Source organism: Natator depressus, chromosome 9, assembly GCF_965152275.1.
Source record: "Natator depressus isolate rNatDep1 chromosome 9, rNatDep2.hap1, whole genome shotgun sequence".
In the NCBI taxonomy this organism is placed as follows: domain Eukaryota; kingdom Metazoa; phylum Chordata; order Testudines; family Cheloniidae; genus Natator; species Natator depressus.
Window position 1 is genome coordinate 97,215,609 of NC_134242.1, and position 14,273 is coordinate 97,229,881.

The window sequence follows — 14,273 nt, forward strand, 5'->3', positions numbered from 1 at the left end:
GGATGTGAATTTGAATCCAAGAGCCATGCTAGTAGCTCCCTCTCTCCTCTAGCTGAAGACTTTAATAAGGTAATACTTTTGGGGCCTTTGAGACCCCAAAACAAGTATTTAAAAGATGCAATTTACCAGAGATACACATGAGATTCATCTTCCTTTAACTGGCAATACAGAGATTCAGTGTCCTTTTAAAGAGTGTTGAGAATGAACTAGCCATCATTTAAAAAAAAAAAAATGAAACAAGTCAATAATTACACAAATTGACTCCCATAACCTATTTAGCAATTTCATGCCATACAGATTCTGTGGTATGGAAAACAAACCGTCAATTCCTTCCTTCCTTTCTATTATGGTCCCCAAAGAGCCAACATACTGCATTCATAAAGTATGCTGTAGTTAAAAGAAAAACCACCACCACCACCACAGTAATTGTTGAGACACTTTATATCCTGATATCTAAGAAAGTGGAAAGATTTGTTCAGATAAGGAAAAGAGAGAATCGTACATATACTCCCAACTGAAATCACTGAAGCATTCCTTACAAACATACCATTCTTTTCCCTCTCTTGATCTCCTGGAGTACAGTTTTAATATCAAAATCACCGAACTCTGCCCTTGATGTTGTTGTTAGCTGCACAGTGCCAGAAGAGAACAACTGTAAAGCAAACAAATGCACAATAATGTTAGGAGGTTACAGATGAGGCCATAAGAAGATTAAGGAGCAGGAGCAACAGAAGGGGATGCACTGTACTCAGTTATCTGCTGGTAAACTGTGCATTGCCAATGAACTAGAAAAAAACTGCAGATTGAGCATATCAGTAATTTGGATATTCCTTCCAATGCCCACTTGATTGCTTCAATTATCTGTGACTGCGTTTCAGAGGATTTTTTTTGAATGAGAAAGCAGTAGTTAAAGGATGATGATAATGGAATATACGAAGCAATAAATGAGTACTGCAGTCAATTAAGACACTGAAGACATGCCTTGGTTCTGTTAAGGATATTTCATCCCCACTCACTACCCCCACCTAAATAATTCAGCTTACTCACACTGCCAATATCAGTGCCCCTGGAAAGCCTGAAATGGTGACAATGGGACATTTCCAAGTAGTTGCAAACCACATATGTTTCCATTACCTGCAGCTTTTATTGGCTGAATGCATTTCCTTTTATATAGTTACACTAACATCACTCACAAGACGTAACTATATAGTATATGCAGTAAAAGCTCTTGGAGGAGGACTTCAGCTAATTTGGACATTCAAACAGAGGTGGAAAAGAGGTAATGCAAAAGTCCAGCTCAACTTTCAGATGGGGTAATTCTTTTCTGCTTACCTGCTATCTCAGTTGGATGTGCGCCTCTATTTGTAGGGCAGGAAAGATAGTCTTTTTGCGGGTACTGGGATAGCAGGCTCAAGCCCATTCAAAACTAAAGACCAGCCCCCCCAACCAAGGGGGAGGAACCACAAAACCCTGGCCACAACTGAATTTGGGGGACAACAAATGCAAAAACAGGAACAGGAGTGGGGGTTGAAGGTTCATAATCACAGTTTTGGATGGAGACACTGACCAGAGAACCCTGGGCAGTGCCCACTGCTCCTCAAAGTCCAAGGAATCGCTCAAAGCCATCCAGAGGAACTCTCATGGACTTGATGATCACGATAATCCTTTTTGATCTTATAGTCGGACTCCCTTCACATTGCAAGCCACCCACTCTTGTAATAGACCCCAAACTTCTGACTGAGTTACTGAAGTCCTCAAATCATGGTTTAAATACTTCAAGGTACAGAGAATTCACCATTTATACTAGTTTAAATCCGCAAGTGACCTGTGCCCCATGCTGCAGAGGAAGGCAGAACTCTGCCCAGATATGTGATACAAGGGATTGAAAACAGATCACACAGTTGCAGAGCATCCCCATCCAAGCAAGCTTCCTCCTCCAGGTCTGGTGGATGACCACCTTGGCCAGAGCCAGGAGTAGGCTGACGAAGTCTCGTGACTCTGTGGGGCCCTGGATAGGATGTTTGTATAGAAGCAGGAATGGGGGGGAAGTGTGCAACCAGAACCTCAACAGGAGGTTACAGAGGAGCCAGAAGAAGGGCTCCAGTCTGACACATTATGTAGATATGCACCCAGTGTCCCTCTTGCCACAGAAGACGCAGATGTCGGGGGACTTGATAAACCATACCAACTACACACCCGTGCTCACAACACCATGAAAGAGCCACCGAGTCTCATATCTTATGGGTGCTGTAAGACCAGACTAGAGTACAAGCCGGCCACCGAAGTTCCCCTCCATTCCACAGGTTGCAGCAGGTCCTGCCACTTGGTGTCAGGGCAGGACACGAGGGCGAAGAAGTGGATGGTACAGAGCATAAGCATGCAGAGATGTTCATGTGATACAGTCTGGAGATGGACTAGCTGGATGGTGTCCAGCTGACTCAGGTGGTATATCACAAGCATCTGGGGGTTGCAGGGCAGGGGCCTCATGACAAGCTCTAGAGGGCCGGGTGAAGGGTGTGGAGAGCCCTTCTGCAAGATCTGCCCAAGAAAAGCGAGAAGGGAGATGGAGGGCAAGGCTGCCCTCACCTCCTTAAGCACGCAACAGGGTATGCACAGGGTGGGCAACCCCATGTGCTGGCCAAGTACCACAGGCTATACCCATTTCCTCCAACTAGCCCAGGTGGTCTCAGATTCTAGTGACAGCACCCAGGACCAGCCTCTGGTGCATCAATGGGGACTCCAACACCCCGTACATGAAGATTGAGGTTGTGTACCAGGGGCTCAAAAGCCAGGAGGTATTCCCCCTCAGTAGCTGCTACAGACTTAGTTGCTGAAACTAGCTTCTGGGTCCTGTGGAGGTGCTGGTAAAAGGCAGCATCTCAGAGGGGTCTCAGATCTCTTGGGAAGAAAGGCAATCTTATGTTTAAGGCAGCAGAATGGGATGCAGCAGGATTATATTCTATTCCTACCTCTGCGACATTGGGCAAGTCACTTCATCTCTACCTGCCTCTGTTCCCCATCTGTGAAACTGGGGATAAAACTTAGAGGGATAAAAGGCTCAGATTCGATGGCTAGTGATGGAGGCCACAGAACTACCTAGATCAGAGGTTGTCAATAGACTGCAGGCCAAATTTGGACCATCAGATGCTTTTGAACAGACTGCAAAATTTTTTTATTTACTTATTGGGGTGTGAAAAATGCTTCTCTGGAGTCTGGACCTTGACCAAAACAACAATTGACTACCCCTGCCAATCTCCTATTGGGAAAATGTATGGTCTATTACTACTGTATGCTACTAAAAACAGCGGCTTTCACTTCAGAGATGGATGCATCAATTCCTTTATGTGGTGTTTTGTGATCCTTTTGCATGAAGTGAACTGTAGTATGGAGGTGCCAGTTTTGCACTTAAAGCACACATCTACTCAGTTATAAATGAATGTCAGTATTATTGTTAAAATATCACTATTTTCAGTTTAATCTGCTTCTCAGCATTGCAGCTCTTCTTCCCCAAAGTCATGCATACAATAGAGCAAAGAATTCTCAAAAGCTACAAAAGGTGTGGCTCTCTGCTTACTGAGACTAGCCATAAGGAGAAAATTATATCAAAAAAATATCTACCAGCTGCATTGGCTACTTATTCATTTCCAAGTACAACTCAAGGTGTGGACTTTGTTTTGTACAGCCCCACCTGGATCAGGAACATAACATAAGAATGGCCATATTGGGTCAGACCAAAGGTCCATCCAGCTCAGTATCCTGTCTTCCGACAGTGGCCAATGCCAGGTGCCCCAGAGGGAGTGAACCTAATAGGTAAAGATCAAGTGACCTCTCTCCTGCCATCTATCTCCACCCTCTGACAAACAGCCAGGATGGGTAAGGAACGGTGTCCCTAGCCTCTAATAGCCATTAATGGACTTAATCTCCACGAATTTATCTAGTTCTCTTTTAAACCCTGTTATACTCCTAGCCTTCACAACCTCCTCAGGCAAAGAGTTCCACAGGTTGACTGTGCGCAGTGTGAAGAAGAACAACTTCCTTTTATTTGTTTTAAACCTGATGCCCACTAATTTCAAGGACCTAGCCAAATGAAAAACTGCGTTCTCTGCTCTCATTCTTTCAGAGCCCCTGAGATCAGTCGATGCACATGAGCTAATAGTTCCCTAGATGTTATCATTTAGAAGCAGAGAGTTTCCAGTGGGGAGCCACTGACTCTGGAGGTCACTTCCCTTGCTCTTTTGATACAGCCTGAATCAACTGATCTTCGAAGCATTGTGCAAAGCTCATCTGTTTCTGCAGGCTTTTTTTTTTTTTTTTTTGGGGGGGGGGGGAGGAGGCGGCCTGGGGTTAGAGGGCATTAGTAATACTTTATTTTGGGGTGTAATCTTTATTTAAAATTATTTAATGTTATTGGAGTTATATTTTTGTTGTTTAAACATTGTACGTACATGCACCTAGGTACAGTGAGATTCGTAATAAGATGGAGAGTCTACCTGAGCTAATTCCTCCTTCTCTAAACATATAGTCAACTTTCATCAACAGTGCCTCTGGTGAAAATAAATGAACTGCTCAGCTCACAACACTTTAGTGGGTCAGAGAGATTACTGGAAGCACAGGCTGTATTAATACATAACTACACGTTAGGGCACTGTACTAACAATGTATCATAGCAGGACAGTTTAAAAAAATTAAACACTAACCCAATATTCTACTTACCATGCACTTATAGTGTGCTGCTGCCTTTTTGGCATTAAATATATGAAGCTTTCCTCTAGCTTCATTTTCTTCTTCACCTGCATGACAGAATCCACATTTAGGTTTTGTATCACTGGGACTGCTTCTGTGGGGAGACCTGTCTCTCTGAAAGAAAAACATTTTACTAAAATATACTGCTGTGTTCCAAGTAAGGTCATAATTTAACAAGTCTCTGGCCACCAGCTGGATACTCAAACGCCAGTTTTAATCAAAATCTTTGATTTCAAAGACAAACTTTCTCCTAAGAAGTTTAGCATATTTATATTTACTGCTTACATAGGAACTGCTTTCTATTTCATCTGTCCCATGTGAGGATGTAGATCTAGTGTCTTCTGACTGCCCTTTGAGATTTGTTTTTCTTGGCTTTCCCTTCCGACCCCTCTTTTTTCCTTTGGGAGGTAAAGGCTCCAATTCGTGTTCATTGACACCTTCTTCTAAATCTGCTTAAAAATTAGAACACGTCAAGTAAATCTCAAAAATGAAAACGGTTTTACAAAAAGATTCTCACCATTTCTTACCCATGTTTATAAAAATTATTTGCAATTCATTAAAATTGTTTTACAATCTTCAACCATATATATGTCATCGAATAGAGCTCTTAGAACTACTGTCTAAAATGTTTAAAGTTTCTTTACAATCATACACAATACATTTAACATTATGTCAACATACCATTTCAGGGCTAAAATCTGATTTTAGGTACACATGCTAATCTCCCACTGAAGGTAATGGGAGCGGAACAAGTATCTGAAAGCAAGAATTGACCATGTCCACTGGTAACCTAATTTCTTCAAGGTAACCTGCTGCCCTCTATTAAACAGCTGAGCTACTACTTTGAACCAACAAATGTTCTTTGCCAGAATGAAACAAACACCAATGTAAGTCGCATTTTATCTTAAGCCATTCACTAAGGAATGCCTCTCTCCTTGCTTTAATCTTTGAAATCTTCACAGCTTGTTTAAAAGGAAATTTCATCCATTCTGGTCATTCCAGTGAAATGACCATTTAGAACTGTAAAAATCATTTATTTCCCTGAATAAATTATAAAACAAATTTGAACATAACATTTTAGTTACAACATACTTTTAAGTCTACTGATAGTGGCAGCAATCAGCTAGCTGGAGAGCAACCTCCCGACACTGGAAATATTACAGCCCAAAGACTTAAGTGGTTTCTATAAATAGACATTTTATATATTTTAACACAAATATGTTAAAGCTGGTTAATGTTGTTGGATTTTCACAGTCTTCACATTTTTTGATCCTCCTCTCTTGACATATGGGTACTGCCTGTTCTAAGCAGCTCAACAATCTTATAACTGCATTACCAGAAGAACTTAAAGGAAAGGTTCCCTTAAAGTGATAAAGTACTAAACTTTTAAAAATCATGTTTTATATATTAAGCCTGGGTTCTTCAAAGGGGCCTAAAAGAGTTAACCATCCAACTTCCTCTGGCTCCTTGGAAAACACAAGCCTAAATGTTTAATTGCTTCAGCCAGCTGTAGTCAAACACTGAACATCCCTTTGATTATTCAAAGTGTGTAGTTAACACAGACCTAGGGCAACCCTTTCGGGCTTGTTTACTTTGTTGCCCAACTGACTTGCATTTAATATTTAATAGCCAGTTCTTGTACTTGGTTGCTAAGAGCTTTCCTGACAGTCAGCCATTGATAAAAATCAGTCTTTTTTATAAAAGACCAAAATGGAGATTCTACATCTAGACTTCTGTGAAACCATGCGCTGTACACGTTGCTAGACCAAAAAAAATATAAAAAAACCACAACCAAAAAGAACAAACAACAAAAAACAAAAAACACCCCACATGAGGAGCACTTGTGGCACCTTAGAGACGAACAAATTTATATGGGCATAAGCTTTTGAGGGAAAGCTTATGCCAAAATAAATTTGTTAGTCTCTAAGGTTCCTCAAGTACTCCTTGGTTTTTTTGCTGATACAGACTAACACGGCTACCACTCTGAAACCTGTCACCATTGCTAGACAAGCTACTCTTCACAATCCAAAAAACAAAGATGTAGATAAACCCCTAAGTGGAATGGAGTCCAAAGTCAGAAGGTCTGATCTCCCACTTTTTACAATAGTGACAAATGTTGTGTTTTTTTATTTAGGCATTATGTGGGTGCCTATCAGCAGGGTACTCTAGCCTCAATATCTAAGCAGGATATTCCTGTTTCAGGACTAAACACTGTACCACAAATCAGAAGATTCCAATTTACACCACTTTTGTTTTTTCCAGTCCTAGGATATGACAAAACCTAGTTGCATGTTATTCTACCCTGATGGCTAACCGAATGTACTTAACCAAGGCTTACAATCATCGTATCCCATTGCTATCATAATCTAGCATAGACGACAGTCATTGGCCTGAGACTTAACATATAATTAAACCATTCCTATCCTACCCTTCCTACTGTAGCTGTTGCCAGTCTCCAATAAAACTAGACACACTTGCACTTCTCTTAAATCAGGAGAAGAGACTAATCCACATGCTTCCACCACAGGTTAAATATAAGCTCAAATATAATGCCTAAAAAGCATTTTTCTGTTGTATATTCTGAAAGAGGTCAAAATTTGAGAAGCTATGTAATTCTCACAAGTTTCTGTAAATCCATTTGGATTAGATTTGCCAGGTTTATCAACAATACACATTTTTCTCAAAACCTCTATGTAAACTTAATGAGTCAACCTAGCTCAACATGACCTACTTTTTAGCAGGTAATATGTTTTATTGAACCAGCCTCTGTTGGTGAAAGAGACAAGCTTTCAAGCTACACAGCTTGTCAAAAGTTTGTCTCTTTCACCAGCAGAAGCTGATCCAATAAAAGATATTACCTCATCCACACCTTGTGTGCCTCATCTTCTAGGCCCAATACAGCAACACTGCAAACTACTCTTTAGCAAGAATATATGCCACATTCCAGAGTTTAAGATACAGAGGGGCAACGGAGCAGCATATTATATATATATATATATATATATTATATATAAAATTAACAATTTCATTGTTAAGAACAGTTTGAGAGCCACAAAAGATGACTGCCATATTAGCCTAGTTTATTTTGCATTTCAGATTAACTGTTAAATATCCACAATCAATATGGTTGTGCAGAGATGAAACCCAAAGGAAACATCACGCTCCAGACTGTGTGTGACAAACTGAGTCCTATACATTTGAGAAGCTCTTCTAAAAAGAGTAGAACCTTATTTTATTGTGTCCCTTCTCCCATGCATATAATTCTGGGTCCTCTGCTAAAATACTGAAGTCTTTCAAATCCTAGCCTTTAATCTTTCATTTATAGTAATCCTAGGTGTTTTTTGTAACAGTATGTAAAAAAAAATTCAGACAGATGTGTAAACTGGTGTCCCTTTAATAATATCAGTGTTTGAAAGTTTCAAACTGTTCCTTCCAACATGCATTTGTCTACACTGGATTTCACCCGCCATCATGCAGTCCATTCACCTAGCTTTGTTAAGTTTTACCAGAGTACCTCAATATTTTTCAGTCTTGACTACCCTCAATAATTGCTTGTCAGCCACAATGTTTTCCACCTCTACATCCACCCTCTGGCCCCAATAATTAACAAACTTGTCCTGATAAAACATTCTTGGGACACTGCTCTGCTCAGTACTTCCAGCGCTGAAAATAGGACTATCAATAATTAGAAGAAAATGAACATACATGATGAAAACCAACTTTTTATAAATAACTGTCACAGGCTTGTGACAGAATCCTTCCTGAAATACTTATTTTATACTTTATTTGCTCTTAATAGTTGTTTTAATATTAAACATTTAAACAGTAAATAGATGATACATTTAAAAAATGATTATAACATATGAATCCTCAGCTTTCCTCAAAAAACAAGCCCTCTCTGCCCCAAACTAGCATCTCCAACAAAGTTCAGAATTCACTGAAATCCATACATTGTTTCCCCCTTTCCTGAAGGTGGATCTAAGTAAATTAAAAAAAAAAAAAATCCAAAACAGATTTAAGTCTCAATCCTACAAATAGTGTGAACCTGGGGCTTGATTTCGAAGGGACTCTACACAGATGCAGGGGCTTGTGCTAGCACATCTAGTTTCAGGACTGATTCCTTGGGAAATTACAGTTTCTCGCTTATTAACAGCACTGTGAACTAGTTTAACAGTATGGAAAATAAAAACCTGCAACCAGGTTTAACACAACAGCGCCTTGGACAGTCTTTACTATTTAATAGACAATTTGGTTTGTGCCCTATCCCTCCCCTCAAGCCCACTGCCAAGCTTACCCTGTTTCCCTGGCATCTGATGGTTGGGTGTTTCCAACTTCTCATGTCAGCTTGAACTAAGGGAAACACAAAAAGTTGTTCAACACCTCCCTGACCATATGAAGTGTTATAATGGGCCCCACCCATATTGTGAAATCCCCTAAGGTTCCCTAGATGTTCTTCACCTGCCCCCCTCCCTGCCCCATTAGCCTTTCATAACAAAAATTCTTATGTCTGATAAACTGCCCTCAAAAGTACCTAAAATGCTGTATCTGAAGAAGTGATTCTTACATGCCTGATCCAGTATGTGCTCTCAGAACAACATATTCCAGAGAAGAGAGAGTGCCTTTTCAGATGCACTTAAAAATGTTTTAATCAAGAACATACTAACTTCAGATCAGCTATGGCTAAATCCAGGAGTGAGAGAGTCCCATATTTGTAGCTTAGAATTCCACTATCATTACAAAGCAGTATAAAAGGCGGATTTATAACACAGTTGACTCCCTGGGTTCTCAGCCTGGAGGTCCCAACTCTTAAGCGGTTGAGGGAGTGTCCCTTTTGTTATGGGTAGAAGGAAACTGGGTCCTGAAACTTTTTCCTGTTGTAATGTGGAGTCATGATATTGAAGAGGTTGAAATCCACTAGTTTATTCTTTATTGTGTCATCCTTAGTTATGTTGGGGATTTCCTCCCCTTCTTTAAAACCTACTGTTAAAGCAAAGTAACACAGATAACTATATTAAAGTAATTTTAAGATGGTGACACAAACCAATATAAAGGAGGACATATAGAGTGGAGGCTAACGCTACTATATCTAACTACCAAGGGGGGGGTCTCTGCACGGCAATACATAGCACAGCAGAGCAAGTTACACAAGAGGAAAAAAGACTCAGGATGATAAAATAAGGATGGTACTAAGCAAAACTGATTGGTAGAGTTTTTAGAAAGTGGTATTGTAGATATGTGATTCAAGTTAGATATTGTGGAGATGTCTGAGTGTGCTTACTTTTATTAAATCTACACAAAGTATATACATTTTGGTTTAAAATTGTTAAAGTGCATTACAAGTAAAGAAGGATTTCTAGAAATCAGAGCAAGTCAGTATTAAGTTCTACAAAATAAAAGGGGTTTAAATTAAGAAAAGTATAAACTAAACGATAGCCAAGGATAATAATGTGATATTCTTTAATCTATCAGAGGACTGAAAAATAAAAGAACCACAAGGTGGCAATGTAATTATTTTTACTGGAAAAGAAATGGCAGAAAAACTAAACAGTTTCTTTGCAGCTGTATTTGATAATGAGACTGACTGCATCCACAGATACTAGTGAGGATAAATTAGGAAAGATTGACCTAAAAATAGTGGAATGTATGTATTTGAATGCATAGACACAAATCACCAGGTTACATCTATAAGTGATGCTAAATTACAGATGAAAATGTTCAACTGCTTATTTTCAGGAAATTTTTTGATAATGGAAAGTTTCTTCTGGTCTATCAATATGATTCTAAAGTGTAGAGAGATTTTCTGGGGAAAAGGCTTAAAATTCCACACCTGCAAGTCCAATTACTATTTTAGATTTTCAAGTATACTAGATTCCTCATAGCAACCAGTAATGACATGGACCTTGATCAAAATAATTTATAGCCTGAACAGCATTTATATTAGGAAGTGTTTGAGACTATTTCTACGTATAATTTAAGGATGCTTTTGTAAAGTTCGACACTGCTGTCTCACCTGAGAGAGGTGGCAGCAGACTAGGATAATTTGTTAAAGTGATTTGAGTCCTTCCTGAAAGGACACTCCCAACCAGTAATGCTGCCGTGGACCTCCACTAGTAGGCCCCTCACTCGTGGGCTTCCACAAGGATCAGTTCTCTTTCTGGTCCTTTTCGATATCTACATACAACTAGTAGTCACTCACAGACTCGAGTGCCAGCAATACGCAGATGGCACACAGCTGTGCCTACCCTTCATCACATATAACCACACCACTACCAACATGATGGCCCAATGCTTCAGTGAGATCAGCTCATGGATGAAGTACAGCTGGCTGAAGTTGAACTTGAGCAAAATAGAGGTGATGCTGGACGGAAGTATTTAGAGGAGTTTGCAGGCACCGTACAGTCTCCTTTGGTTGAAGGTTCACATCCACAAATGGTCATTTCAGTCTATAGTCTCGGAGTACTCTTGGATTTCTCACTGACCCTGAGCGCTCTCACTGCAACATTTGTGAGTAATGCTTTCTATCATCTCCAGTTGGCCAAGAGACTCCATCTCATCATGGCAGATGAAGAGCTGGCATCAGTTATTCATACCTTCATCATGTTTTGGCTGGACTACAACGCAATATACCTGGGCATGAAACCTTCAGCACTTCAGAACCTCCAACTACTATAAAATGCTGCAGCAGTCTCCTCAGCAACACAGGCTGCTATGAACACATCCTACTCTCTAAACTGACTCTGGATAGAATTTTGAGTCAAGTTCAAGGTATTGGTCCTTATCTTCAAAGTGTTCCATGGCTTGGGCTCAAGATACAAAAAAAATCTCAGAGTTACAAACACCTTGGGAATGGAGGTTTTTTGTAAATCTGAACAAAACATTATGGTTGTTCTTCCAAAAGTTTACAACTGAACATTGATTTAATACAGCTTTGAAACTTTACTATGCAAAAGAAATGATGCTTCCGTCCCCTCCTCTTTTTTTTTTAAAAGTAGTTTATGTTTAACCCAGTACTGTAGTGTGTGTGCGCGCTTGCTGCTGCCTTACTGTGTACTTCCGGTTCCAATGAGAGGAATATAGTTGATTGGTCAGTTCGTAATGCTGCTGTTCCTACCTCTGAGGTTCTACTGTACCTAAAAGATTGTTTAAAGGTCTGGGATTAAGAGACTGTGGTTGACACCTTTGCTCCTCTGGCACAATGGACCTCTCAGCAATAAGCGAGTAAAGCTCATCTGTGTGAGAAACAGATCCTTCACTAGGACAGTTCGGAGACTTTGGAATGAACTCTCCCACAAACTAAGGATAATCACAAATCTCCCTATTTCCCAATCCAAATGCAACACACATTTATTTGACCTTGCCTAACAGGTATTTTTAAAAATAACTTTTAGAGCCCCTACTAAAACAAGACACTCCACTGCACTCGCTTGTTCCTCTCAGGAGAGGATGAGAGGACAAACAGCATGTGACAAATGTGGAATCTCATTGCTTAATGCACTACTTGAAGGCACTCAGATACTACAGTGATGAATGCAGTGTAAAAAAAGTGTCACAGATTCGAACTGAAAGAATTATGTAAAATCTTCCATAAACACAATGCACTGTTCCAATATCACAGTAAAAGATGCTTCTTTTCCTCTAGTTATCGAGTGGACTTTTTCCATAGGGAGAAGTCTTTGCAAATCAGACTATTAAAACAGTTGCTATGAGGATGTTTGTTCAGACTTCTAGGATGCAGTAACTGCTTTTTGATACAAGAACATGTAGACATTTTGGGGGCATATTTAGAGGAACAGTCTCCAAAAGATACAAAACAAGGTGGCTCTGGTTAGTTGGGCCTAATCTGTCTTCCGCAGAAAGACTATGCAACCTCTCTGCAGTAGGAATGGAAAGACAAGAGGACCTGACCTTGTGAGTTAGGATGCCATTGTAGTTTTTATGTGACTAGAGAAGTGCGTGCATAGTGAGGCAACTATATGGGGTGAAAAGTGTAGTGTGCACCTGACATTAAAGAAAATAAGGCTGTCTCAAGAAATACTTCTAACTAAAACACAAATCTCATCCCAGATGAATCAGAACATTGCCTAAATCTGATGCCAATATGTCTGATGTTTTTCTTGTTGGCATCTGGTTTATGCCGAGCATGGAATAAAATAATTGCTTTGGTACAGAATGTGCTATTTCTGAATGGGTTTTCTACAGAAATGTTGTCCTCACTCAACTCCCTGAATTACGTGAGATTACAAACTTCATATTTGATCCAAAGAAATAAAAAAGCATGACTACTAAGGGAATATTTAGATTTCCATTAGTGGAAAGACCATTCCCCTTAAATCCCTGAGAGCTTTGGGTGCAGCAACAGTGGTAATAATGGACACTTCATTTTCTGACCCCACAGCGTCCAGGCATCTGTTCCAAACATTACCAATGTGTACAGTCATATGGGTCTTTTATTACACTCCGTTTTATTACTATGTAGCAGATGTAAAAGGAATGAGATGTAGTTGTTTCTTTCTTGAAATATTGCTCATCAGTTAAATAAGTACAGTTTGGAAGGGCTAAGACAATCCATTGGGGAACTGAAGGATACCAGAGTTCATTTTTGCCCATCAATAGGTCCCAATAAACAAATATATTTAAAATCATAACTCAACAACATATCAAAGGTATAGGGCCAGATTTTCAGAAGAGCTCAGCATGCAGCAGCAACTGTTCTAATTGGGATGCTGAGCACTTTTAAAAATCTGGTCCATACTCTGGAATGAAGAGGTAAATTTACCATCTTTATAGTAATGCTAGCAATCAAGGCTATTGGCAAGGAATTCCTCTGAGAAAGCTCTTGTCTACATTCAGAAAGGAGAGAGTTAAATTACTGAAAGTTCTTTTCTTATTCTTGAGGATATTCACAACAAGGTGCTTACTGAATATCAGTACTTAAGTCTTACTTTAGGAACGTTCCTGGAACAGAACACAAGCACCTCAGATAAGTATTGTCCTGGTTTTATGCAAGACCAGGTACTTCTCTGCAATAAAGAAGTGATATCTGTGGGTTGGTTGCATAAATTAGAATACCAGTAGCAAACAAAAAGTGGACACCTACATTAATGCCCGGAAAGTATTAACTGGTTCTAGAAGTAGGCTGTCAAGGATTCTACCCCAATGGCCAAAAAACAAAACCACCACACAGATAAGGAACAAGCTTGCAGGAAGATCAGACTGATAATCCGATATGAAGTAGAGTATCGACAATAATTCCATTAATTTAAGAATGATAAAAGTAACATTTGAAGGACCTGTAACTGCCCTGAGAGTAAAGTATACAACTGACAATCTTGGTTCTATTCTTGCCTTTGACACTGATTTACTGAGTGACCTTGAGCACATCACCAATTATGTTCCTTAGTTTCCCCAGTTCACTTGGGGATCTGCAAATACAAGGTACTAAAGAATAATTATTTTTGAACCATACCATAGAAACAACCAAAATGACTGACCAAAACTGCAACTAATGAAGGAAAATAAGTTCGAGTCAA

At 39.7% G+C, this 14,273-nt stretch overlaps 1 protein-coding gene across 3 annotated transcripts in view; it reads right to left on the reverse strand.

Moving 5' to 3' along the window:
* PHF6 (PHD finger protein 6) overlaps positions 1-14,273 on the reverse strand; it is a 35,881-nt gene that overhangs the window by 5,727 nt on the left and 15,881 nt on the right. For 2 of the 3 annotated variants that reach the window (XM_074962737.1, XM_074962736.1), the window contains 3 exons: positions 5,029-5,195; positions 4,714-4,857; positions 548-652 (listed from right to left, as the gene is read on the reverse strand). In XM_074962737.1, the coding sequence (XP_074818838.1) occupies positions 548-652; positions 4,714-4,857; positions 5,029-5,195 (416 nt within the window). The remainder of the gene's footprint in view (positions 1-547; positions 653-4,713; positions 4,858-5,028; positions 5,196-14,273) is intronic. The other variant, XM_074962738.1, reaches the window with a different exon arrangement.